At 40.5% G+C, this 26580-nt stretch overlaps 1 protein-coding gene across 1 annotated transcript in view; it reads left to right on the top strand.

Annotated features, from left to right (window-relative positions):
• ECSIT (ECSIT signaling integrator) overlaps positions 1-25904 on the top strand; it is a 45471-nt gene extending 19567 nt beyond the window's left edge. The window contains exons 3-7 of the mRNA XM_053717858.1: positions 9600-9820; positions 9910-9964; positions 23636-23784; positions 23876-23975; positions 25183-25904. Coding sequence (XP_053573833.1) covers positions 9600-9820; positions 9910-9964; positions 23636-23784; positions 23876-23975; positions 25183-25445 — 788 coding nt within the window. The 3' untranslated portion in view covers positions 25446-25904. The remainder of the gene's footprint in view (positions 1-9599; positions 9821-9909; positions 9965-23635; positions 23785-23875; positions 23976-25182) is intronic.
• The last annotated feature ends 676 nt before the right edge of the window (positions 25905-26580 follow it).

Here is a 26580-nt window from a genome sequence, read left to right as displayed (position 1 = left end):
ATTTATAATTTAAATTTGATTCGATATTTTGTAAGCATTTTCTATGTGACTTATTATATATATTGTTTACACTCTGTGTTTAGGTCACTGAATTTGTGTAGCAGTATTTGATATGCAGTGGTGACATTTCTGACGTCCTCATTCAACTTACTAATAACTTATATATTTTATAGATTTAAGTATAGATTGTGTGATTCTGATTTATTTATATATGGTGCTATATAGCGCTGTCTGTTTTTTGCTTATATTCTATATTCTCTGTTATCACTCTATACTGTAGTGTCCAGACTGCCAAGTAGTAACAGCAATTATGCAATACTGTTTATTTGGGCATTCGTCTGGAACATTTTATTTAAGATTATGACCCTGCTTTTATTATTTGATTTCAATCTATACATTATGTCACTTAAAGGGTTTGCTTAATTAGTAAATTGCAATCTTTATTGGCAAAATTAAAGGGACTCTATAGTCACCCAGACCACTTCAGCTCAATGAAGTGGTCTGGGTGCCAGGTCCCTCAGGTTTTAACCCTTCAGATGCAAACATAGCAGTTTCTCTGCAACTGCTATGTTTACATTTGGGGTTAGTCCAGCCTCGCTCTGTTGCTTTTAGTGTTTGGAAAGTGACACTGTTATCAGTATATTTCTACCTTTTTACACATAATTGTGTATGGTTTGTTACGATTTTGTCTGTGAATATTCTGTTCTATAATCAGTATACAAACTCCTGATAAAAAAAGTCTACAAAACTGTTAAATAATAAAGTTATATGTGGTTAAACGTCACCTGTTTCTAATTTTTTTTAAATCCATAATTTGGAAAGACAAATGTGACTGTTTTTAAATAAGGTTAGAGCTGTACGATAGGTTAAATAAAATAGTCTGTTCTATAAGCACTCATTATTTTCTGTCCGCCGCCACAAAAAAAAATCTGGAAGTGCCCCTCCCGAGACCAGGCTCTGGATCCGCCACTGACTCCAATGTCTGTCCATGATCATAAGTAGTTTTGAACAATTCCTAACTGGGGAGGTAACTTGGAAGTCTTGTGGTCCTTTTGAACATAATTCTTTTTTCCCCACTTTCTGCTTCTCTGTTTGCAGCTCAAAACTTGACACTCACCCTTCATCTGTCATTCAGTTTGTTAATTTAAAAAAATTATTCTTAAAAATGTGTAAATATATACATAATGTAAACTTATCTATGGTTAAATATACACACATTATACAGGTTTGTACCTTTTTAAAAAAATTCATGTTAGTGGTCCACGGGATTCAAAATTGTGAGTTTAGTGGTCCCTGAGGTCCGAAAGGTTGGCGACCCCTGCTCTAGAACAAGATGGTCTTGTTTATTTGTAAATTCTTTTTTTGGATTAAACAACCCTATTGATGTTCACTTATGCCTGTGGCTGGGGGACATTACAGGATTGTTTAAATGATTAACAGTCAATATTACAGTTTTCTGTGCATATGAGTTGTCAAAAGGTTGTTAAATTAAAAATATTAGAAATAAAAAAAAAAACGGCATCGAAAAGTTCCTGAGAGAGAGAGAGAGAGAGAGAGAGACTCTTAAAGGGAAAGCACAATCTCACCACTTCATTAATTCCACAGAATGCAGGCACTCATTGGTCTTGTTAAAATATTCCAAATTTATTAAAGCATAGTTAAAATGACATAACGTTTCGGCACCAAGTTGTGCCTTTGTCAAATGTCAGCATGAGAACAAAAAATATGCAACACACTTAAAACCAATACACTGTATTGGTTTTAAGTGTGTTGCATATTTTTTGTTCTCAGTAACCCAGTAATTACACAAACAAAAAGGTATTGGCGCACATCCATTTTCAAAGGCACAACATATTTTTTGTACTACTGCAAAAATTTGCTGGCAAACAACATTGAGACAAAAATTATTTTTAAATAAATTTGCATACAAAGAGAGAAGCGCTCTACCAGGAACGAACAACAGCTCAGTGGCTTGTTCTATGGCGATTTTCCACCCGGAGGCAGCCTCTTTTAGACCAGTGTGCTTTTCACAGAAGAAAACTTTCCTGAAGTATATCAGTCTGATCCCGCCAAGTAAGGTCAGTCCAGCCCCGAAATACCAGGCAATTCTCCTCTGAACAAGGAACATGACAACCCCAGACGATCGTTTCGGCCTCCTATGGGCCTCGTCAGTGAGGTGCAGCCACATTCCTCTAAGCACACTGGGCAAGGAGTCCACGTCTGGTTTCCCCCATCACCCATAGGGAGACTTCCCCAGGGTCATAATACTTTGCATACAAAGAGAGAAGCGCTCTACCAGGAACGAACAACAGCTCAGTGGCTTGTTCTATGGCGATTTACCACCCGGAGGCAGCCTCTTTTAGACCAGTGTGCTTTTCACAGAAGAAAACTTTCCTGAAGTATATCAGTCTGATCCCACCAAGTAAGGTCAGTCCAGCCCCGAAATACCAGGCAATTCTCCTCTGAACAAGGAACATGACAACGCCAGACGATCGTTTCGGCCTCCTATGGGCCTCGTCAGTGAGGTGCAGCCACATTCCTCTAAGCACACTGGGCAAGGAGTCCACGTCTGGTTTCCCCCATCACCCATAGGGAGACTTCCCCAGGGTCATAATAATTTGCATACAAAGAGAGAAGCGCTCTACCAGGAATGAACAACAGCTCAGTGGCTTGTTCTATGGCGATTTACCACCCGGAGGCAGCCTCTTTTAGACCAGTGTGCTTTTCACAGAAGAAAACTTTCCTGAAGTATATCAGTCTGATCCCGCCAAGTAAAGTCAGTCCAGCCTTTTTCTTTTTAAATAAAATTGGGATATTAGTCACACAACATGGCCATATTTTGCTTAGTCAGATATTTTTTTTTATATATATATATATATATATAGTTTGTGTGCGTATATATGATAAATAAAATGTGTGTGTGTGTGTATGTGTATATATATATATATATATATATATATATATATATATATATATATATATATATATATATATATATATATGAATAGGGAGAAAATAAGGAGAAGTAGTCCTTATAAAAAGATAGGGAATTCAGCACTCTCATATACACATTTAAAGAGACAGAGATATAAATATCTCAAGGTATCAACCTAAGTTTTAAGATAAATAGAGCTAAGTGTCTTTATTTCTCCTGTTAAGTGTAGTCAGTCCACGAGTCATCATTACTTCTGGGATATTAACTCCTCCCCAACAGGAAGTGCAAGAGGATCACCCAAGCAGAGCTGCTATATAGCTCCTCCCCTCTACGTCACACCCAGTCATTCTCTTGCACCCAACTAATAGATAGGATGTGTGAGAAGACTGTGGTGATTATACTTTTTCCAAATTTTACAAATTTGACACTTTTGCTTCTTCGGAGGCTGTTTTTGGGAGACAGGTTCTTCAGGCAGTGGTCCCTTCCGTATAAAGATCCTGCCTGTCCCTCCCGTCATCCGTGTACTTTAGCTTTGGTATTGGTATCCCAGAAGTAATGATGACCCGTGGACTGACTACACTTAACAGGAGAAAACATAATTTATGCTTACTTGATAAATTCCTTTCTCCTGTAGTGTAGTCAGTCCACGGCCCGCCCTGTTTTTTATGGCAGGTCTAAATTTTTAAATTATACTCCAGTCACCACTGCACCCTATAGTTTCTCCTTTCTAGTTTGGTTCTCGGTCGAATGACTGGGTGTGACGTAGAGGGGAGGAGCTATATAGCAGCTCTGCTTGGGTGATCCTCTTGCACTTCCTGTTGGGGAGGAGTTAATATCCCAGAAGTAATGATGACCCGTGGACTGACTACACTACAGGAGAAAGGAATTTATCAGGTAAGCATAAATTATGTTTTTCCTATGAGACGTCTCACGTAGCTTTTTAGCTCATATTTTTGATTAAATTTTGTTTCAAATTACCTTTATGGTCACATGACCTTTTACTAAGAATTTTGTTGCTTTTTTGTAAATAATAAAATTATGAGTGCCTTGCAAGCATGCTAGTTGTCAAGTCTTTATTCTGGGTTTCCACCTGGCTCCACACTTAGCTCTATTTATCTTAATACTTAGGTTGATACCTTGAGATATTTATATCTCTGTCTCTTTAAATGTGTATATGAGAGTGCTGAATTCCCTATCTTTTTATAAGGACTACTTCTTATTTTCTCCCTATTTATAATAGTTTGCAATACTCATATAGGGTCTGCACCTCTAGTTTGATATTACTACACAGAGCAAAAATATTGGTAAATGGCTCCCTTATCTCCATTTTGTGTGTGTGTATGTGTATATATATATATATATATATATATATATATATATATATACACATACACGCAATGCCTTGCAAAAGTATTCACCCCCTTGACTTTTTACCTATTTTGTTACATTACAGCCTTAAGTTCAATGTTTTATTAATCTGAATTTTATGTGATGGATCAGAACACAATAGTCTAAGTTGGTGAAGTGAAATGAGAAAAATATATACATAAAACTATTTTTTAGAAATAGAAAACAGAAAATTGGCATGTGCGTATGTATTCACCCCCTTTGTTATGAAGCCCATAAAAAGCTCTGGTGCAACCAATTACCTTCAGAAGTCACATAATTAGTGAAATGATGTCCACCTGTGTGCAATCTAAGTGTCACATGATCTGTCATTACATATACACACCTTTTTTTAAAGGCCCCAGAGGCTGCAACACCTAAGCAAGAGGCACCACTATCAAACACTGCCATGAAGACCAAGGAACTCTCCAAACAAGTAAGGGACAATGTTGTTGAGAAGTACAAGTCAGGATTAGGTTATAAAAAAAATATCCAAATCTTTGATGATCCCCAGGAGCACCATCAAATCTATCATAACCAAATGGAAAGAACATGGCACAACAGCAAACCTGCCAAGAGACGGCCACCCACCAAAACTCAAGGACTGGGCAAGGAGGGCATTAATCAGAGAGGCAGCACAGAGACCTAGGGTAACACTGGAGGAGCTGCAGAGTTCCACAGCAGAGACTGTAGTATCTGTACATAGGACGACAATAAGCCGTACGCTCCATAGAGTTGGGCTTTATGGCAGAGTGGCCAGAAGAAAGCCATTACTTTCAGCAAAAAACAAAATGGTACGTTTTGAGTTTGCAAAAAAGGCATGTGGGAGACTCCCAAAATGTATGGAGGAAGGTGCTCTGGTCTGATGAGACTAAAATTGAACTTTTCTGCCATCAAAGATAATGCTATGTCTGGCGCAAACCCAACACATCAAATTACCCAAAGAACACCATCCCCACAGTGAAACATGGTGGTGGCAGCATCATGCTGTGGGGATGTTTTTCAGCAGCCGGGACTGGGAAACTGGTCAGAGTTGAGGGAAAGATGGATGGTGCTAAATACAGGGATATTCTTGAGCAAAACCTGTACCACTCTGTGCATGATTTGAGGCTAGGACAGAGGTTCACCTTCCAGCAGGACAATGACCCCAAACACACTGCTAAAGCAACACTTGAGTGGTTTAAGGGGAAACATGTAAATGTGTTGGAATGGCCTAGTCAAAACCCAGACCTCAATCCAATAGAAAATCTGTGTTCAGACTTAAAGATTGCTGTTCACAAGCGCAAACCATCCAACTTGAAGGAGCTGGAGCAGTTTTGCAAGGAGGAATGGGCAAATATCCCAGTTGTAAGATGTGGCAAGCTCATAGAGACTTATCCAAAGCGACTTGGAGGTGTGATTGCCGCATAAGGTGGCTCTACAAAGTATTGACTTTAGGGGGGTGAATAGTTATGCACATTTACTTTTTCTGTTATTTTGTCCTATTTGTTGTTTGCTTCACAATAATAATAAAAAAAAAACATCTTCAAAGTTGTGGGCAAGTTCTGTAAATTAAATGATGCAAATCCTCAAACAATCCATGTTAATTCCAGGTTGTGAGACAACAAAACACGAAAAATGCCAAGGGGGTGAATACTTTTGCAAGGGTGTGTGTTTTATATATATATATATATATATATATATATATATATAACTGCCTTAATAGGAATTGGAGATAAAAATGGTCATAAATGCTGTGGAGAGAAATCCAAACATTACTTTTCTTTAAAAATAATCTTAATAATATATGTTATTTGTTTCCATCATAGAATGAGGGACATATATGAATATAATAAACGTTCTTTATAAAAGTTGTCTCTATACTTGAATGGAGGAATGGGCACATGATAGGAAGTATATGCATTTCCTTAGGTTTATAAGGATAGTCCTTTGATAGAAACTTGGACAATAAATAAATTGTAATATGAATGATGTGCATAAGGAACTTTTGGTAAAACTATATGCAATAATACGCAATACTTCAATCCAATATGTATATTCTGTATATTGTGCATGCTTTATCCAAACATTCTGCTGAACAATTGTTTGCTTGTTTTTGTATACAAATTGCATGTGATTTCTTCCTGCTGGTAGTTCAATAGTTAAATTAATTGTTTTTTAAGGGGGCAGAGGAAAGCCCTATAAAAACACCCCTTCTATGTTGAAGGAGTGTGTCTATGATTACGGTCATAATAGCTGAAACATGTTGGACCGTGTTTTTCTTTTATCCTTGGAAGCTCTTTTACTAACGCTTTTAAACTGACGAATAAAGCCTTTTGATTTTGTATTACCTGGGATGCCTGGATTTCCTTCTTTTTTGACAAAAAATGCTTAAACTACTAAGATTGTTCAGGAGATCAAGATTGGCTTTTTGGTTTATACAGGGAGTGCAGAATTATTAGGCAAGTTGTATTTATGAGGATTAATTTTATTATTGAACAACAACCATGTTCTCAATGAACCCAAAAAACTCATTAATATCAAAGCTGAATATTTTTGGAAGTAGTTTTTAGTTTGTTTTTAGTTTTAGCTATTTTAGGGGGATATCTGTGTGTGCAGGTGACTATTACTGTGCATAATTATTAGGCAACTTAACAAAAAACAAATATATACCCATTTCAATTATTTATTTTTACCAGTGAAACCAATATAACATCTCAACATTCACAAATATACATTTCTGACATTCAAAAACAAAACAAAAACAAATCAGTGACCAATATAGCCACCTTTCTTTGCAAGGACACTCAAAAGCCTGCCATCCATGGATTCTGTCAGTGTTTTGATCTGTTCACCATCAACATTGCGTGCAGCAGCAACCACAGCCTCCCAGACACTGTTCAGAGAGGTGTACTGTTTTCCCTCCTTGTAAATCTCACATTTGATGATGGACCACAGGTTCTCAATGGGGTTCAGATCAGGTGAACAAGGAGGCCATGTCATTAGATTTTCTTCTTTTATACCCTTTCTTGCCAGCCACGCTGTGGAGTACTTGGACGCGTGTGATGGAGCATTGTCCTGCATGAAAATCATGTTTTTCTTGAAGGATGCAGACTTCTTCCTGTACCACTGCTTGAAGAAGGTGTCTTCCAGAAACTTTCAGTAGGACTGGGAGTTGAGCTTGACTCCATCCTCAACCCGAAAAGGCCCCACAAGCTCATCTTTGATGATACCAGCCCAAACCAGTACTCCACCTCCACCTTGCTGGCGTCTGAGTCGGACTGGAGCTCTCTGCCCTTTACCAATCCAGCCACGGACCCATCCATCTGGCCCATCAAGACTCACTCTCATTTCATCAGTCCATAAAACCTTAGAAAAATCAGTCTTGAGATATTTCTTGGCCCAGTCTTAACGTTTCAGCTTGTGTGTCTTGTTCAGTGGTGGTCGTCTTTCAGCCTTTCTTACCTTGGCCATGTCTCTGAGTATTGCACACCTTGTGCTTTTGGGCACTCCAGTGATGTTGCAGCTCTGAAATATGGCCAAACTGGTGGCAAGTGGCATCTTGGCAGCTGCACGCTTGACTTTTCTCAGTTCATGGGCAGTTATTTTGCGCCTTGGTTTTTCCACACGCTTCTTGCGACCCTGTTGACTATTTTGAATGAAACGCTTGATTGTTCGATGATCACGCTTCAGAAGCTTTGCAATTTTAAGAGTGCTGCATCCCTCTGCAAGGTATCTCACTATTTTTGACTTTTCTGAGCCTGTCAAGTCCTTCTTTTGACCCATTTTGCCAAAGGAAAGGAAGTTGCCTAATAATTATGCACACCTGATATAGGGTGTTGATGTCATTAGACCACACCCCTTCTCATTACAGAGATGCACATCACCTAATATGCTTAATTGGTAGTAGGCTTTCGAGCCTATACAGCTTGGAGTAAGACAACATGCATAAAGAGGATGATGTGGTCAAAATACTAATTTGCCTAATAATTCTGCACTCCCTGTATATTACTTTGTGAGGTACTTTGTGGGGTTTTACACAGTGGTTTATGTTATTTACTCACGTAATTCTTATACCTCATCTGTTTATTGTCCAAATGGCCATAACTATTAAATATTACTATCTTCATTCTATACGTACTATGAGCACAAAATGGTGATTTTTTTTAAATGTATTTGTTATGTGCACGGTTTTTGTATTTGTTTATTTGAATCTCAAAAAATATTGCTATTATTTACTAGTCCGACAAAAAGAGTTAATAGTCTATTCAGTGTAATAGATTTTTCTGGGGACACCACTTTTTAGTCTGTTAGAGGGAAAAAAATATTCAGACGCTGAATGCCCAAAAAAGTTCCTGCTTATTAGTAAGCTTATCCAAGAATGAAAAACATGTCAGACTCCAGGACATGGTTATTCAGTTGGATGTACTTACAGGCCAGATTTTCAGGATTACCTTGTGTGAGAGCAGGATGGTAACCATGGTTACCAAGCAGCAGATTATTTCCCCTATATTCTAGTTCAGATATCCCTAAAATGTGTCCTGTGGGTTGTGAGGACTGAAATTGAAAAACTCTAGCTAAGAGGATGTAAATGGAAATAACCATAAATTTAAAACAAGAAATGAGAAATTTTCATTCTCACCTAACCCCAAATGCCATAGGATCACACCAGGAGAGACTGGTAATTATGTAATATAAAAGCTTAAAGGACCAGTCAACACATTAGCTTTGCATAATCAACAAATGCAAGATAACAAGACAATGCAATAGCACTTAGTCTGAACTTCAAATGAGTAGTAGATTTTTTTTATAACAGATTTCAAAGTTATGTATATTTCCACTCCCCTTGTACCATGTGATAGCAATCAGCCAATCACAAATGCATATACGTATAGTCTGTGAATTCTTGCACATGCTCAGTAGGATCTGGTGACTCAAAAATTGTAAATATAAAAGACTGTGCACATTTTTTTTTAATGGAAGTAAATTGGAAAGTTGTTTAAAATTACATGCTGTATCTGAATCATGAAAATTGAATTTAACCTGAGTGTCCCTGAGTTTCTTTTTTTCAAGAATTTTCCTTATTGTTCAGATTTCTATTTACCAGAAATGGTTATTTCTTAATACATTTGATTTATTTGTTATTTTATATATGATTTTAGGTGTTTTTTTTCCGACAGTGTGCATACAATGCACCCTTAAATTATATTTAACCTATATATTGATGCAATTCCAGAATGTTTGTCTAGGTGAACTTTGTGTTTAAGGCAGTGACTGTGTCTTGTTCTTCACTCTGCAGGTGTCATGCCAAACAGCCAGACCCGATTCTTACTGCTGCAGATTTTTGGTGAGCGCAGTCATCCAATAAGAAAATATCAGAGACTGATGTACTGGTTTCCCCGGTTTAAACATACCAACCCGTTCCCAGTACCTGCTGATATAACTGATCCTGTGGACCTGGCGAAGGTGTGTCTGCAGCGCATAGCCGCAGACAGGGATGCACGTGTTACTGTTTATCATGTGAGTATCTCCCCTCCTTATCCTTGGTATTAGTATTACTGACTAGTAATAGTAACTGACAATATTATGTGAATTTCTTTTTTTCAAAGATGTCCCCAGAAGAGGAATGTGAAAGTGGGAATCAAGAGCATAGGCACCTTGTGGGTATGTCCATGTCCCATCCATAGCTGCATCTATTTCTGTCTCTGTGTCACTCTACAGTGAAATTAATGCTGCTAAATATACTAATTACAAATGTATGTATGTTTTATTGTTTACAAATAATAAATAATAAATATATATACATATACACACACATAATACAGGGGTGAAAATATAGTCGAAGGTTAATAGCTAAAAGGGAAAATAAAAGTTACTAGTCCACACAGTGTCAAAGATAGGAAAATGTCTAACTAGTTTGCTGCAATCTCCTACTTGTCTGAGACTAGTGGAAATTTCAAGCTGTGTATGTATATACAGTGTGTGTGTATGTATATACAGTAACTTTCAACGTTGCACTGTCATAGGATGCCACCTTTGCCACAAATAAAATTTTAGCCGTACTAGACCTGTTCCAGTCAATCGTAAGTGCTAGTATTTTGAAGTGGAAGTGTTTAGCTCACACCAAACTGCCTCTAGAAGCAACATCAGCACAAAAACTGTGCGTCAGGAGCTTTATAAAATAGGTTTCCATAGCCAAGCAGCTATATACAGCACTACAGAATTTGGAAGCGCTACGGAATTTGGTGGCGCTATACAAATAAATGATAATAATATACAAGCCTTACATCAACATGCACAATGCCAAACTTTGACTCGAGTGGCGTAAAACACTCCACCACTGGACTCTAGAGTAATGGAAACGTGTTCTCTAGAATAATGAATGACGCTTCACTATCTGACAGTCTTTTGGAAGAATATAGGTGTGACGACTTTCAGGAGAATACTACCTACTGCAATGCATAGTGCCTACTGTAAAGTTTGGGGAGGAGTATGGTCTGGGGCGTTTATCAAGGTTTGGGCTAGTACCCTTTGTATCTTGTAGCATTAAGATGACCCTTCACATTTTAGACAACTGGGTGCTTCTAACTTTATGGCAACAGTTTGGGAAGCATGACTGTGCACAAAGCTAGGTCCATGAAGGCATGGTTTAACAAGTTTGGTGTAAGGAACTTGAGTGGCCTGACATTAACACCTTTAAGATGAATTGGAATGCTGATTGCGGGCCAGACCTTCTCATCTAACATCAGTGCCTGACCTCACAAATGCTCTTTTGGATGAATGGGCACAAATTCCCATCAACACACTCCTAAAGCTTGTGGAAAGCCCTCCCAGAAGAGAGTGGAAGCTATTATAGCCCCAACTGGGGGGGGGTGAACTCCACATTATAGCTCAAATTATCCTGCTGTTATGGCTTAACTTTTAAATTAAAAATGTATTTCTTTCTAATGACACGGTGAGTCCATGGATCATCTCTAATTACTATTGGGAATATCACTCCTGCCCAGCAGGAGGCGGCAAAGAGCACCACAGCAAAGCTGGTAAATATCACCTCCCTTCCCTCTAACCCCAGTAATTCTCTTTGCCTACGTTAAGAGCAAGGAGGTGGTAAAGTTTAGGTGTCTGGAAGAAGATTCTTCAATCAAGATTTTATTATTTTTTCAGCAGTGCAAGTTTGTTCTGATTTGTCCTGGGGTGTAGCCGTAGCCCATGCCAGTCTCTTAAGTAGAGCAGTGGTGGCTTTTAAGCAATTGGGTACTGGTGGGGTATAATCCTCACTGTGCCTCCCAAGTAGTTATTGTTGCCCTAACTTAAAAGCCTGAGTAAGATTACTCAGTCTTTGTTTTTTTTCTACAGGTCCATGTGAGGGAACATGCCTCTCAAACCTAGTGAGCTGCGTTGCTGCCTGGCAGATTAAAAGGAGGTAAGTGCTGATTTTATTTTTCTGAGACTGTGTATGAAAAATATGGCACTTTTAATATTCATTGGGATGGGACACAAGACATTCTCCTATGGTATTAGGGGATAATGTTAAAAAGGGCAGTATTTGCAGGCACTGGGAACGAGGAGATATAGGCTCAATGTGTGTTGTGTTTTAACTTACTCCCGGCGGCTTTACTTCAGAGTACAATTTGCCGACCGGGAGGTTAATTTTGATACGTCCATGATGGGCGGGGCTAGCTTTGGCGGCAAGATTTCTGTTGCGCGCCTTTTCTCCTTCACTTCCTGTGTTCTGAAGGGGAGACAGTGTCCTTGCAGCTTTGTAAGCAGTGCTACGCTTGCCGAACTGCGTTTTACAGTGCTATGAGTTGAGTCCGGAATTCTTCTAGCAGGATTTTGTCTCCGGTGTCAGCAAGGCAGGTAGGCACCTCAGCAAAGCTAAGCTGAAGTGTAGAGGCTGTCCGGAGTGTTTGTGACAGTTTATTCATTTTTTTGCATAAAAAATAAAGCAGTTAAGTTTTAAAATTTAAAGGGACAGTAACGGTTTTTGTGTGTTAATTTCAAATTAAAATATAAGTTTATTTATTTATAATTTGTTCAATTCTTAGTAAAGATGGAGGCCCTGCAAAATGTTACTTGTTCTTTATGTTTTGATGCTAACGTGGAACCACCAATCCCTTTCTGTTCCTCATGTATTGAGAGAACTTTAAATTACAGGGATAAACTCTTTTTCTCCAACATAGGTGTGTCCGGTCCACGGCGTCATCCTTACTTGTGGGATATTCTCTTCCCCAACAGGAAATGGCAAAGAGCCCAGCAAAGCTGGTCACATGATCCCTCCTAGGCTCCGCCTACCCCAGTCATTCTCTTTGCCGTTGTACAGGCAACATCTCCACGGAGATGGCTTAGAGTTTTTTAGTGTTTAACTGTAGTTTTTATTATTCAATCAAGAGTTTGTTATTTTGAAATAGTGCTGGTATGTACTATTTACTCAGAAACAGAAAAGAGATGAAGATTTCTGTTTGTATGAGGAAAATGATTTTAGCAACCGTAACTAAAATCCATGGCTGTTCCACACAGGACTGTTGAGAGCAATTAACTTCAGTTGGGGGAACAGTGTGCAGTCTCTTACTGCTTGAGGTATGACACATTCTAACAAGACGATGTAATGCTGGAAGCTGTCATTTTCCCTATGGGATCCGGTAAGCCATGTTTATTACGATCGTAAATAAGGGCTTCACAAAGGCTTATTAAGACTGTAGACTTTTTCTGGGCTAAATCGATTCATTATTAACACATATTTAGCCTTGAGGAATCATTTTATCTGGGTATTTTGATATCATAATATCGGCAGGTTAGGGGCTTTCCCAAAGCTTAAGCAGAGCCTCATTTTCGCGCCGGTGTGGCGCACTTGTTTTTGAGAGGCATGGCATGCAGTCGCATGTGAGAGGAGCTCTGATACTTAGAAAAGACTTTCTGAAGGCGTCATTTGGTATCGTATTCCCCTTTGGGCTTGGTTGGGTCTCAGCAAAGCAGATACCAGGGACTGTAAAGGGGTTAAAGCTTAAAACGGCTCCGGTTCCGTTGTTTTAAGGGTTAAAGCTTCCAAATTTGGTGTGCAATACTTTTAAGGCTTTAAGACACTGTGGTGAAAATTTGGTGAATTTTGAACAATTCCTTCATGTTTTTTTGCGATTGCAGTAATAAAGTGTGTTTAGTTTAAAATTTAAAGTAACGGTTTTATTTTAAAACGTTTTTGTACTTTGTTATCAAGTTTATGCCTGTTTAACATGTCTGAACTACCAGATAGACTGTGTTCTGAATGTGGGGAAGCCAGAATTCCTATTCATTTAAATAAATGTGATTTATGTGATAATGACAATGATGCCCAAGATGATTCCTCAAATGAGGGGAGTAAGCATGGTACTGCATCATTCCCTCCTTCGTCTACACGAGTCTTGCCCACTCAGGAGGCCCCTAGTACATCTAGCGCGCCAATACTCCTTACTATGCAACAATTAACGGCTGTAATGGATAATTCTGTCAAAAACATTTTAGCCAAAATGAACCCTTGTCAGCGTAAGCGTGGCTGCTCTGTTTTAGATACTGAAGAGCATGACGACGCTGATATTAATATCTCTGAAGGGCCCCTAACCCAGTCTGATGGGGCCAGGGAGGTTTTGTCTGAGGGAGAAATTACTGATTCAGGGAACATTTCTCAACAGGCTGAACCTGATGTGATTGCATTTAAATTTTAAGTTGGAACATCTCCGCATTCTGCTTAAGGAGGTATTATCCACTCTGGATGATTGTGAAAAGTTGGTCATCCCAGAGAAACTATGTAAAATGGACAAGTTCCTAGAGGTGCCGGGGCTCCCAGAAGCTTTTCCTATACCCAAGCGGGTGGCGGACATTGTTAATAAAGAATGGGAAAGGCCCGGTATTCCTTTCGTCCCTCCCCCCATATTTAAAAAATTGTTTCCTATGGTCGACCCCAGAAAGGACTTATGGCAGACAGTCCCCAAGGTCGAGGGAGCGGTTTCCACTTTAAACAAACGCACCACTATACCCATAGAGGATAGTTGTGCTTTCAAAGATCCTATGGATAAAAAATTAGAAGGTTTGTTCAGCAGGGTTACCTTCTACAACCAATTTCATGCATTGTCCCTGTCACTACAGCCGCATGTTTCTGGTTCGATGAGCTGATAAGGGCGCTCGATAGTGATTCTCCTCCTTATGAGGAAATTATGGACAGAATCAATGCTCTCAAATTGGCTAATTCTTTCACCCTAGACGCCACTTTGCAATTGGCTAGGTTAGCGGCTAAGAATTCTGGGATTGCTATTGTGGCGCGCAGAGCGCTTTGGTTGAAATCTTGGTCGGCTGATGCGTCTTCCAAGAACAAGCTACTAAACATTCCTTTCAAGGGGAAAACGCTGTTTGGCCCTGACTTGAAAGAGTTTATCTCTGATATCACTGGGGGTAAGGGCCATGCCCTTCCTCAGGATCGGCCTTTCAAGGCAAAAAATAGACCTAATTTTCGTCCCTTTCGTAAAAACGGACCAGCCCAAAGTGCTACGTCCTCTAAGCAAGAGGGTAATACTTCTCAAGCCAAGCCAGCTTGGAGACCAATGCAAGGCTGGAACAAGGGAAAGCAGGCCAAGAAACCTGCCACTGCTACCAAGACAGCATGAAATGTTGGCCCCCGATCCGGGACCGGATCTGGTGGGGGGCAGACTCTCTCTCTTCGCTCAGGCTTGGGCAAGAGATGTTCTGGATCCTTGGGCGCTAGAAATAGTCTCCCAAGGTTATCTTCTGGAATTCAAGGGACTTCCCCCAAGGGGGAGGTTCCACAGGTCTCAGTTGTCTTTAGACCACATAAAAAGACAGGCGTTCTTACATTGTGTAGAAGACCTGTTAAAAATGGGAGTGATTCATCCTGTTCCATTAAGAGAACAAGGGATGGGGTTCTACTCCAATCTGTTCATAGTTCCCAAAAAAGAGGGAACGTTCAGACCAATCTTAGATCTCAAGATCTTAAACAAGTTTCTCAAGGTTCCATCGTTCAAGATGGAAACCATTCGAACTATTCTTCCTTCCATCCAGGAAGGTCAATTCATGACCACGGTGGATTTAAAGGATGCGTATCTACATATTCCTATCCACAAGGAACATCATCGGTTCCTAAGGTTCGCATTCCTGGACAAACATTACCAGTTCGTGGCGCTTCCTTTCGGATTAGCCACTGCTCCAAGGATTTTCACAAAGGTACTAGGGTCCCTTCTAGCTGTGCTAAGACCAAGGGGCGTTGCGGTAGTACCTTACTTGGACGACATTCTGATTCAAGCGTCGTCCCTTCCTCAAGCAAAGGCTCACACGGACATTGTCCTGGCCTTTCTCAGATCTCACGGATGGAAAGTGAACGTGGAAAAGAGTTCTCTATCCCCGTCAACAAGGGTTCCCTTCTTGGGAACAATTATAGACTCCTTAGAAATGAGGATTTTTCTAACAGAGGCCAGAAAAACAAAACTTCTAGACTCTTGTCGGATACTTCATTCCGTTCCTCTTCCTTCCATAGCTCAGTGCATGGAAGTGATCGGGTTGATGGTAGCGGCAATGGACATAGTTCCTTTTGCGCGCATTCATCTAAGACCATTACAACTGTGCATGCTCAGTCAGTGGAATGGGGACTATACAGACTTGTCTCCGAAGATACAAGTAAATCAGAGGACCAGAGACTCACTCCGTTGGTGGCTGTCCCTGGACAACCTGTCACAAGGGATGACATTCCGCAGACCAGAGTGGGTCATTGTCACGACCGACGCCAGTCTGATGGGCTGGGGCGCGGTCTGGGGATCCCTGAAAGCTCAGGGTCTTTGGTCTCGGGAAGAATCTCTTCTACCGATAAATATTCTGGAACTGAGAGCGATATTCAATGCTCTCAAGGCTTGGCCTCAGCTAGCGTGGACCAAGTTCATACGGTTTCAATCAGACAACATGACAACTGTTGCGTACATCAACCATCAGGGGGGAACAAGGAGTTCCCTAGCGATGGAAGAAGTGACCAAAATCATTCTATGGGCGGAGTCTCACTCCTGCCACCTGTCTGCTATCCACATCCCAGGAGTGGAAAATTGGGAAGCGGATTTTCTGAGTCGTCAGACATTGCATCCGGGGGAGTGGGAACTCCATCCGGAAATCTTTGCCCAAGTCACTCGGCTGTGGGGCATTCCAGACATGGATCTGATGGCCTCTCGTCAGAACTTCAAAGTTCCTTGCTACGGGTCCAGATCCAGGGATCCCAAGGCGGCTCTAGTGGATGCACTAGTAGCACCTTGGACCTTCAAACTAGCTTATGTGTTCCCGCCATTTCCTCTCATCCCCAGGCTGGTAGCCAGGATCAATCAGGAGAGGGCGTCGGTGATCTTGATAGCTCCTGCGTGGCCACGCAGGACTTGGTATGCAGATCTGGTGAATATGTCATCGGCTCCACCTTGGAAGCTACCTTTGAGACGAGACCTTCTTGTTCAGGGTCCGTTCGAACATCCGAATCTGGTTTCACTCCAGCTGACTGCTTGGAGATTGAACGCTTGATTTTATCGAAGCGAGGATTCTCAGATTCTGTTATCGATACTCTTGTTCAGGCCAGAAAGCCTGTAACTAGAAAGATTTACCACAAAATTTGGAAAAAATATATCTGTTGGTGTGAATCTAAAGGATTCCCTTGGGACAAGGTTAAGATTCCTAGGATTCTATCCTTCCTTCAAGAAGGATTGGAAAAAGGATTATCTGCAAGTTCCCTGAAGGGACAGATTTCTGCCTTGTCGGTGTTACTTCACAAAAAGCTGGCAGCTGTGCCAGATGTTCAAGCTTTTGTTCAGGCTCTGGTTAGAATCAAGCCTGTTTACAAACCTTTGACTCCTCCTTGGAGTCTCAATTTAGTTCTTTCAGTTCTTCAGGGGGTTCCGTTTGAACCCTTGCATTCCGTTGATATTAAATTATTATCTTGGAAAGTTTTGTTTTTAGTTGCAATTTCTTCTGCCAGAAGGGTTTCAGAATTATCTGCTCTGCAGTGTTCTCCTCCTTATCTGGTGTTCCATGCAGATAAGGTGGTTTTACGTACTACACCTGGTTTTCTTCCAAAGGTTGTTTCTAACAAAAACATTAACCAGGAGATTATCGTACCTTCTCTGTGTCCGAAACCAGTTTCAAAGAAGGAACGTTTGTTGCACAATTTGGATGTTGTTCGCGCTCTAAAATTCTATTTAGATGCTACCAAGGATTTTAGACAAACATCTTCCTTGTTTGTTGTTTATTCCGGTAAAAGGAGAGGTCAAAAAGCAACTTCTACCTCTCTCTCTCTTTTTGGATTAAAAGCATCATCAGATTGGCTTACGAGACTGCCGGACGGCAGCCTCCTGAAAGAATCACAGCTCATTCCACTAGGGCTGTGGCTTCCACATGGGCCTTCAAGAACGAGGCTTCTGTTGATCAGATATGTAGGGCAGCGACTTGGTCTTCACTGCACACTTTTACCAAATTTTACAAGTTTGATACTTTTGCTTCTTCTGAGGCTATTTTTGGGAGAAAGGTTTTGCAAGCCGTGGTGCCTTCCATTTAGGTGACCTGATTTGCTCCCTCCCTTCATCCGTGTCCTAAAGCTTTGGTATTGGTTCCCACAAGTAAGGATGACGCCGTGGACCGGACACACCTATGTTGGAGAAAACAGAATTTATGTTTACCTGATAAATTACTTTCTCCAACGGTGTGTCCGGTCCACGGCCCGCCCTGGTTTTTTAATCAGGTCTGATAATTTATTTTCTTTAACTACAGTCACCACGGTACCATATGGTTTCTCCTATGCAAATATTCCTCCTTAACGTCGGTCGAATGACTGGGGTAGGCGGAGCCTAGGAGGGATCATGTGACCAGCTTTGCTGGGCTCTTTGCCATTTCCTGTTGGGGAAGAGAATATCCCACAAGTAAGGATGACGCCGTGGACCGGACACACCGTTGGAGAAAGTAATTTATCAGGTAAACATAAATTCTGTTTCTGAGCCAACATTGTCTAAGGCGGATGCTGTTCAGGGGTCTTCTGACAATGTTCAAGATATTCTACAGCTTTCTCCTCAAGTGTCCAAAATTTTGTCGTCCACACATGCAGTGCCCTGCGCTTCCTCTCAAGCTCCACCTGGAGTTACGTTGCAAGACATCTCTAGCCTCATGTCTTCTGTGGTATCCGTTGCGTTGTCTGCCTTTCCCATGTTGCAGGGAAAGCGCAAGAGGAAATCTATGGATTCAGGGAGTAACGTTCTTGACACAGTAGTAGCTATTCCGTGTGTTCCTTCCAAGAAATCTGAGGAGGAGGATACTTCGGTGGCATCTAAGGGGGAATCCTCAGACTATGACAGTGTAATTCCTTCTGCTGATGCTGAAGTGGTATCATTTGGATTTAAGCTGGAACACCTCCGTTTGTTACTTAAGGAGATTTTGGCTACCTTGGACATATCCGACACTACTGTCGTAGTCAACTCTAAGAAGTCTAGTAAACTAAACAAGTATTTTGATGCACCTTCCATGGTGGAGGTTTTCCTGTACCAGATCGGGCTACAAATATTATTGCTAGGGAATGGGAGAGACCTGGTATCCCTTTTTCTCCATCACCTATTTTTAAGAAGATGTTTCCTATTGCTGAGACTATCAAGGAGTCTTGGCAAATGGTTCCCAAGGTGGAGGGGGCAATTTCAACTGTGACTGAGAGAACCACTATTCCCATAGAGGATAGTTCCTTTAAGGGTCCTATGGATAAGAAGTTGGCCAATACCTTTATTTCGGATGCTTCCCTTCAGGTTATCAAACTGGGAGCAAAGATTTCTGGTTTTGGCCTGCAGAGCTTTATGGTTGAAATCCTGGTCTGCGGATGTTTCGTCTAAGCTTTTGGCGATCCCCTACAATGGTAAGACTTTGTTTGGGCAGTGCTTGGCTGAAATTATTTCTGACATTACGGGGGAAAGGGTCATTTTCTCCCTCAGGATAAGAGGAATAAGCAGAAGGGGATGTCAGAGTAATTTTTGTTCCTTTCAAAACTTCAAAGGTAAGCCTTTCTCTCCCTCTGCCAAGCAAGATCAGTCCAAACCTTCCTGGATGACTAACCAGTCTTGGAACAAGGGAAAGCAATCTAAGAAGCCCGTTAATGACTCAAAGTCAGCATGAAGGGTCTGCCCCCGATCCGGGACCGGATCTTGTGGGGGGCAGACTCTCCTTTTTTGCTCAGGCCTGGGTTCGGGAAGTTCCGGATCCCTGGTCGGTGGACATTGTGTCCCAAGAATACAAACTAGAGTTCAAGACCTTTCCTCCCAGGGGCAGGTTTCTTCTCTCAAGATTATCTGTAGTCCAGATAAAAAGAGAGGCGTTCTTACACTGTGTTCGAGACCTTTCCGATCTCGGAATGATAGTTCCTGTTCCCATGCAGGAACAGGGTCTGGGTTTTTACTCCAATCTGTTCATGGTTCCCAAGAAAGAGGGAACTTTCAGTCCAAATTTAGATCTCAAGAGTCTAAACAAGTTCCTCAGAGTACCGTCCTTCAAGATGGAAACTATTTGTTGCATTCTTCCCTTGGTTCAAGAGGGTCAATTCATGACAACAGTAGATTTGAAGGATACATACCTGCATGTTCCTATCCACAGGGATCATCACAAGTTTCTGAGGTTCGCTTTTCTAAACAAACCCTTGCAGTTCGTGGCTCTTCCATTCGGCCTTGTCACAGCTCCCAGAATATTTTCAAAGGTTCTGGGGTCCCTGTTGGCGGTTCTCCGGTTACGGGGCATTGCAGTGGCACCTTATCTGGACGACATTCTGGTCCAGACGCCATCCTTTCAACAAGCAAACTCCCACACGGAGATGTTGTTATCCTTTCTGCGTTCTCACGGATGGAAGGTGAATTTGGGAAAGAGTTCCTTAATTCCAGCTACAAGGGTAGTGTTCTTGGGAACCATAATAGGTTCCCTATCAATGAAAGTTTTTCTGACAGAGGTCAGAAAATCAAAGATCTTCGACTCTTGTCTGGCCCTTGAGTCCTCTCCTCAGCCGTCAGTGGCTCAATGTATGTAGGTGATCGGTTTGATGGTAGCTGCCATGGACATCATTCCGTTTGCCCGTTTCCACCTCAGATCTCTGCAGTTATGCATGCTCAGGCAATGGAACGGGGATTATGCAGATCTGTCTCTGTGCAGGGCCGCCACTAGAAATTTTGGGGCCCCTGACTTAACCATTGATCAGGCCCCCCCCCCCTCCTTTGACATGTGCAATTTTTGACCAAGTGACTAAAACGTATATGCACTTTATTCTTAAGTGTCTATTTAAACTTGGAAATGTTGTAAAGGTAGTAACATACACTGAAACACACACACACACTCACACATAACAATTCACATATAGACACTCTAGCAAACACGCAAAGAAACTCAGACACAGACACCCAAACAGACACTTAGCACTGGTTTACATTGACCTGACAAGTAATGAGGTAAACTACAGTTTTGTAACAAAAAGGAGATTTAGAAAACAAAATATGGAGTTCTGATTATCTTTTTGTAAAGGAAGATACCAAGTAAATGATGACAACAGCATGCAGTGGCTGAAAGGAAGGGCCCTGAACTGCCTAAACAATAATTTAAAGGTTAAATGGTAGATTGGTGACTTCCGGAAAGGTCTCATTAGTCTAAAAGTCGGTAGAAAGATGTGAATAATCAGTAGTAAGATCAAAATGTCCTAAAAATGAACAGACAATGGACACGCACACAAACTCAAACTTGCACATACACCCAAGGAAACACCAACAGAGAGCCTCAGAAAACACACAAAGACATACACACACACACACACACACACAGAGACACCCACAAAAAACACAGAAAGACATTACATACACACCCTCACTGAGACATCCACAGAAAACACACAAAGACATACACACACCCTCACAGAGACACCCACAGAAAATACACACCCTCACAGAGACATCCACAGAAAACACAGACATACACACCCACCCTCACAGAGGCATCCATATAAAATACACAGACAAACACGCCCACCCTCACAGAGACACCCATAGAAAAAGCTCAAAGACATATGCACACACCCTCACAGACATCCACAGAAAATGCACAAAGACATACACACCCACCCTCACAGAGATACCAACAGAAAAAAATACATACACACTCATAGAGACACAAATAAAAGCACAAAGACATAAACACAGACACCCACAGAAACACTCACAGTAGGAAACATTTATGCACCTTGCATCCCCTAAATCAAAAGTGTGTGACATGCATGATAAAAAAATGCAGAAATTAAGAGATCACTTTTTAAAGAATCGTATTTGTAAATGTGCAAACAAAAATAATTCTGTGAATTCAAAATTGTACATTAATGATCTGGGTAGATGGCTAGATGAAGAAAAGTATTTTTAAAAGGTTGACATATGTTTTGTTTGATATTTTCTCCATTTTCCCCAACCAAGAGCACCACTTCAAATATAGTGTACAAATGTTCCCATCTGTCAGCTGTACTTGTGGATTTAGAAAATGCTGTACTCTATATGGTCTTGGTGGAACCATAAGCTGTGGTACTCATGCCATTAGATCTGGTTAAATGCAGGATTTAAGATTGTTGGTATGCATTTCAAAATTAAGTCAGCTGTAGAGTAAACTGAACAGTTTTAAGTTAACCTGTCTCATTTCCAACACTGAGCAATCTTAGTCTGAGAGTATAACATGTTATGCAGATGTAAAAAACTTAGATAAAATGCCTCCTTGTATCTGGAATGTCCTTGCATAAAGGGGCAGTAAACTGGAATGTAATATATATCATTTGTGTATTGAGGAGGAAACATTTCTGCATGGTTTTAAATATAGAATTTCTACAGCATTGTCAAATAATCATAAATACACTGCTGCTAAAAAAATGCGTTTTTATGGACCCCTGTCCCCACCATACAACTACTACCACACTGAAGTTACAATTTTAAATTGCACAAAGAAATAAAAAAACATTTGCTAAGTAATTCCTACCTCCTCTGCAAATGAAAGTGATCAGCCGTCTGATTCAGGCACACACTCTACAAACAAAGTGCCAAGTCTGTCTCACACTGTGCATAGTGGTTTAGTGCACACTCAGAAATCCTCTCAAATGCTAATACTTTTCTCATTGTAATAACATTTCTCATGCTCAATTAGCACTCTGCTGTAGTACCCACTGGTGGCTGCCAAAATTTAAAAAAAAAAAAAAAAAAAAAAAAAATTTTTTTTTTTTTTTTTTTTAGTTCTTGCCTCATGGGGCCCCCCTAGCCCATTGGGCCCCTGACAGGAGTCACCCCTGTCACCCCCTGATGGCGGCCCTGCTCTGTGATTACTTCTGGATCAGGTGACAAGATTCTCATCTGTGGTGGTTGGCTCAGGAACATCTCTCCCAGGGAACTTGCTTCCGCAGACCCACCTGGGTGATTGTGACAACGGACGCCAGCCTGCCAGCCAGGCTCAGGGGACATGGACTCGGGAGGAGTCTGTTCTCCCCATAAACATCTTGAAGCTGAGGGCAATCTTCAATGCTCTTCTGGCCTGGCCTCAGCATCAACCCGGTTTATCAGGTTCCAGTCGGAAAACATAACTTCAGTGGCTTACATCAACCATCAGGGAGGAACTCAGAGTTCCTTGGCCATGACAGAGGTAGCCAAGATTATTCAGTGGGCAGAGGCCCACAACTGCTGTCTATCTGCAATCCACATTCTAGGGGTGGACAATTGGGAAGCAGATTTTCTGAGCAGACAGACTTTTCACCCGGGGGAGTGGGAACTCCATTCCGAAGTGTTTTCAAATTTGATTCTCAGATGGGGACAGCCGGAACTGGATTTCATGGCATCTCGACAGAATGCCCAGCTTCCGAGGTACAATATTCTATTGTAAATTTGGTCAACCTTTGCTTTATGATATATGTGACACTGTACATGTGTTATGATTTTTAATTTAGTATAAAATAAAGCTTTGAGGAATTTTACACGCTTATCTTCCTCCTCTGTCACCCTGGGGTGAGAAGGTCAATCGTCATGTGCTATAGATACTCCTACAGTGTGAAAGTCATTCCCGATAGCTCCTGCATTCTGTGATCATGCATGAGGGTCACACTATTTCCTATAGGCATCTCCACTCTATGTAGTTTTGTCACAATGTAGTTGGAAAGAGCAGACTCCATGTCCTACAGTTCCCTTATGCCCATGTTATCCTGCAATGTCAGAGACAAACTGCACATGTTGTTGCACCCTATAGTGTGTAGCATTTTAAGGGACAGATGTTACGTATATGTCACTATGTTTTCTTTCTCTTTTAAAGGTATTCAGTCTCCTGATCAGATGTCATCACTTGCTGCGCATGATCCTAGTGTTCCAGTCATTGTTGAGGGCCCTTTTCCTCTCTGGCTAAGGAAGACTTGTGTGTATTACTACATACTGCGTGCTGATCCCCTCCCTCAGAAGCAGGAGGTGAGCAATGTGAATAAATATATCACATCCTGTATCTTTTTATAGATGGTTCCATCTTTTTTTTTAACACTCACTGAGTTTCTGTTTTCAGGAGGAAGTGGACCCAGAGCGGTGTTTCTATTATCCACTTAGCCTGGATTTAGAGCTGGAGAGAGATCTTGGTGATGAAGAAACCTTTGATATTGATGATGGTAAGGAAGGTCTAATGGATCAGTTCACTTGTAGTGGCTTCAAAATTAAGGGTTAATAAAATGATCATCTGCATATCTGGCAAGCAGCATTTAATGAAATGTAGCAGATAATGAAAATAGCTCATGTATAATTATATAGGTCATTAGACCTATTTGCGTAGGGTAACCTGTCCTTGGTAGGGAAGTATCTGATTATATAACCAACGGCTTGTATGCATCTGTAAAACTATATACATAACCATATCTCACTGCTGTCTAGTATAAGTCTTTTTGTAGGCCAACATGCTACTGAGCAGCGTGCTTTAAATATTAATATCAGGTTATAAAATATTGAGCAGTTCCCAGACCACACCTCTGTTCACAAATAAAGCACATATTTCTGTTTACAGTCAGTGCACACAGGCTAATTATTCTATGCATGTATAACAATGACTTTAACTTACATTTTATTTTGCTTGTAATGTGCATTTAATATATGTATATAAAAAAATCTTTAGTTGAATCTTCTTCAATCATTTAAATTCCCACCATAGCCTTTCTCAGTGCTTCATCACCATATTTTCTTTCCCTTATTCTATTTCACTTCCTAAATGTTCACACCAAATATATACCGCTCCCCACTCACACCATCGCTATGCAACTTTCATTTACAGCATCTATTTACACTTTCCATCTGCATTCAGTCACTTTGAGCTTCAAATCTTGAATGAGAACTTCTGCACCCCCCCAACTGTAAATTGTTGTAATCCACGTACACTCTTTATGTACTCCTCATTTAATTTCTGATATCAATTATTCAGTGAATTCAGCTTCATTGGTCTGCACCAGTCACTCCAAATGTTCAATCTATATGTTACTGAAATTCATGTTCATCAGTATCAGGTAATGTGGGAAAAGCCTCAAGGAAAAATCTGTATAAATATTATAAGTATCTTTGGGCCAAATACATTCTGAAATGGCATCATGCCCATAGGGCTAATTGCCAAACTACTATGAACAACATTTTAAATACAGTATGTCGCAGGGATATATGACTGACACCATTCCATAAAATAATACTATAGGTTCTTCAAGTGACCTTGTGTATGATAAAATCCTAATAAAATCTTGCTATTGTAGAGTGTACACACAACAAAACCTATTATATCTTGCAAAGACTTTGTATTTATGTGACTCTTCATATCTTTTTCTTTATCGTGTGGTACAGTTGAAGAAGGTCCTGTTTTTGCCATGTGCATGGCAGGTTCAGGAGATGAGAGGACACTAGGAAAGTGGATCCGATCTCTTCAGGAGACCAACCCAATTCTTGCTCAAACACCAGTCCTCTTTCGTCTCAACTCAGGTCCCCAAGAACTGATATCATCCGAAGAAAGAGAAACTGAATCCAAACCTAAGGAACAAAAACAGGAGGAACAGTTTGAAGAGGAAGATCAGGAACCAGTGAATCGTAGAATGGGACAGAAACAATGAATTTATTGTGGAAATTCCTTGAAACCTATACAAATATATAGGCTTCTATAATAAATATGGCACCTCTAGAATTTAGTGGTGCTACTGTAGCCAGAGACTAGAGACAAAAAAATAAATCATAGGACTTCTACAGCTTTATTTGTCTGAGACAATTGACTAGTCTCTAACTGCTAAAGGTAGAATTACAAACAGGCATCCTAATAATTGTAATACAAGTGAGTGAATGACTGAATCTTTTTATGCCCTTTGTAATGCGACACAAAGCTATACACACTTTCCTTGTGTATAATGCATTTTAAAGGTGATCCACATCCATATGACTAAGGGGGTATTGAAATAACAGAAGCCTCCACCATTTTTGCATTATAGAATTCAGTCTTTGTAATGTGTGCAAGCTATTCATAATGCAGGAACATATGTTTCTGCAAGGATGTATTAAATAAGTTATTTAAAAAAAAAGTTGTGTTTTTTTTCTTTTTTTTTGATTGTGCTACATATTGAATATTGTAATCTACATCATTCTGAATTGTGAAACCTGCAAAAAGCAATCATAAAATAAGGTTAGTCGTTGGCAAAATTAGTGCTGAGTCTTATACAATACACAGTATGTTTGAAATAACTAAATAATTATAAGTTGTAAATTTTTCCACACAACAAAGGCAAAAAAAAAAATTGTAAGCAGTTTTAAATTTTTAAACTTTATTATCTTTGATTGTTGACTTTCTGATAATCATGTATTATAAGAATTGCATGTGACTTCTTTTTCAAATGAGGGTTCTCATGTTTGTCTAAGTTAGAGGGAGGTAGGTGCCGAGGGCCTGAGTGGACACATACAAAACTGTGTCCTCCCCAGGACCTATTTGATGGGAACACCGCCCGGCTGTTTTTACTAATCACCCAGCTACAATTTGAGCAAATATTAAGCTGAAATTAGCCAATGTTATTTTATTCTTAAACAGGAAGAGTCCACAGCTGCATTCATTACTTTTGGGAATTCAGAACCTGGCCACTAGTTGGGGGCAAAGACACCCCAGCCAAAGGCTTCAAATACCTCCCCCACTTCCCTCATCCCCCAGTCATTCTTTGCCTTTTGTCACAGGAGGTTGGCAGAGAAGTGTCAGAAGTTCAAGTTAAG

The sequence above is a fragment of the Bombina bombina genome, chromosome 6, assembly GCF_027579735.1.
Source record: "Bombina bombina isolate aBomBom1 chromosome 6, aBomBom1.pri, whole genome shotgun sequence".
Classification (NCBI taxonomy): Eukaryota; Metazoa; Chordata; class Amphibia; order Anura; family Bombinatoridae; genus Bombina; species Bombina bombina.
Note: the sequence above shows the minus strand (reverse complement) of the source record. Positions and strands in the feature narration are given on the sequence as shown.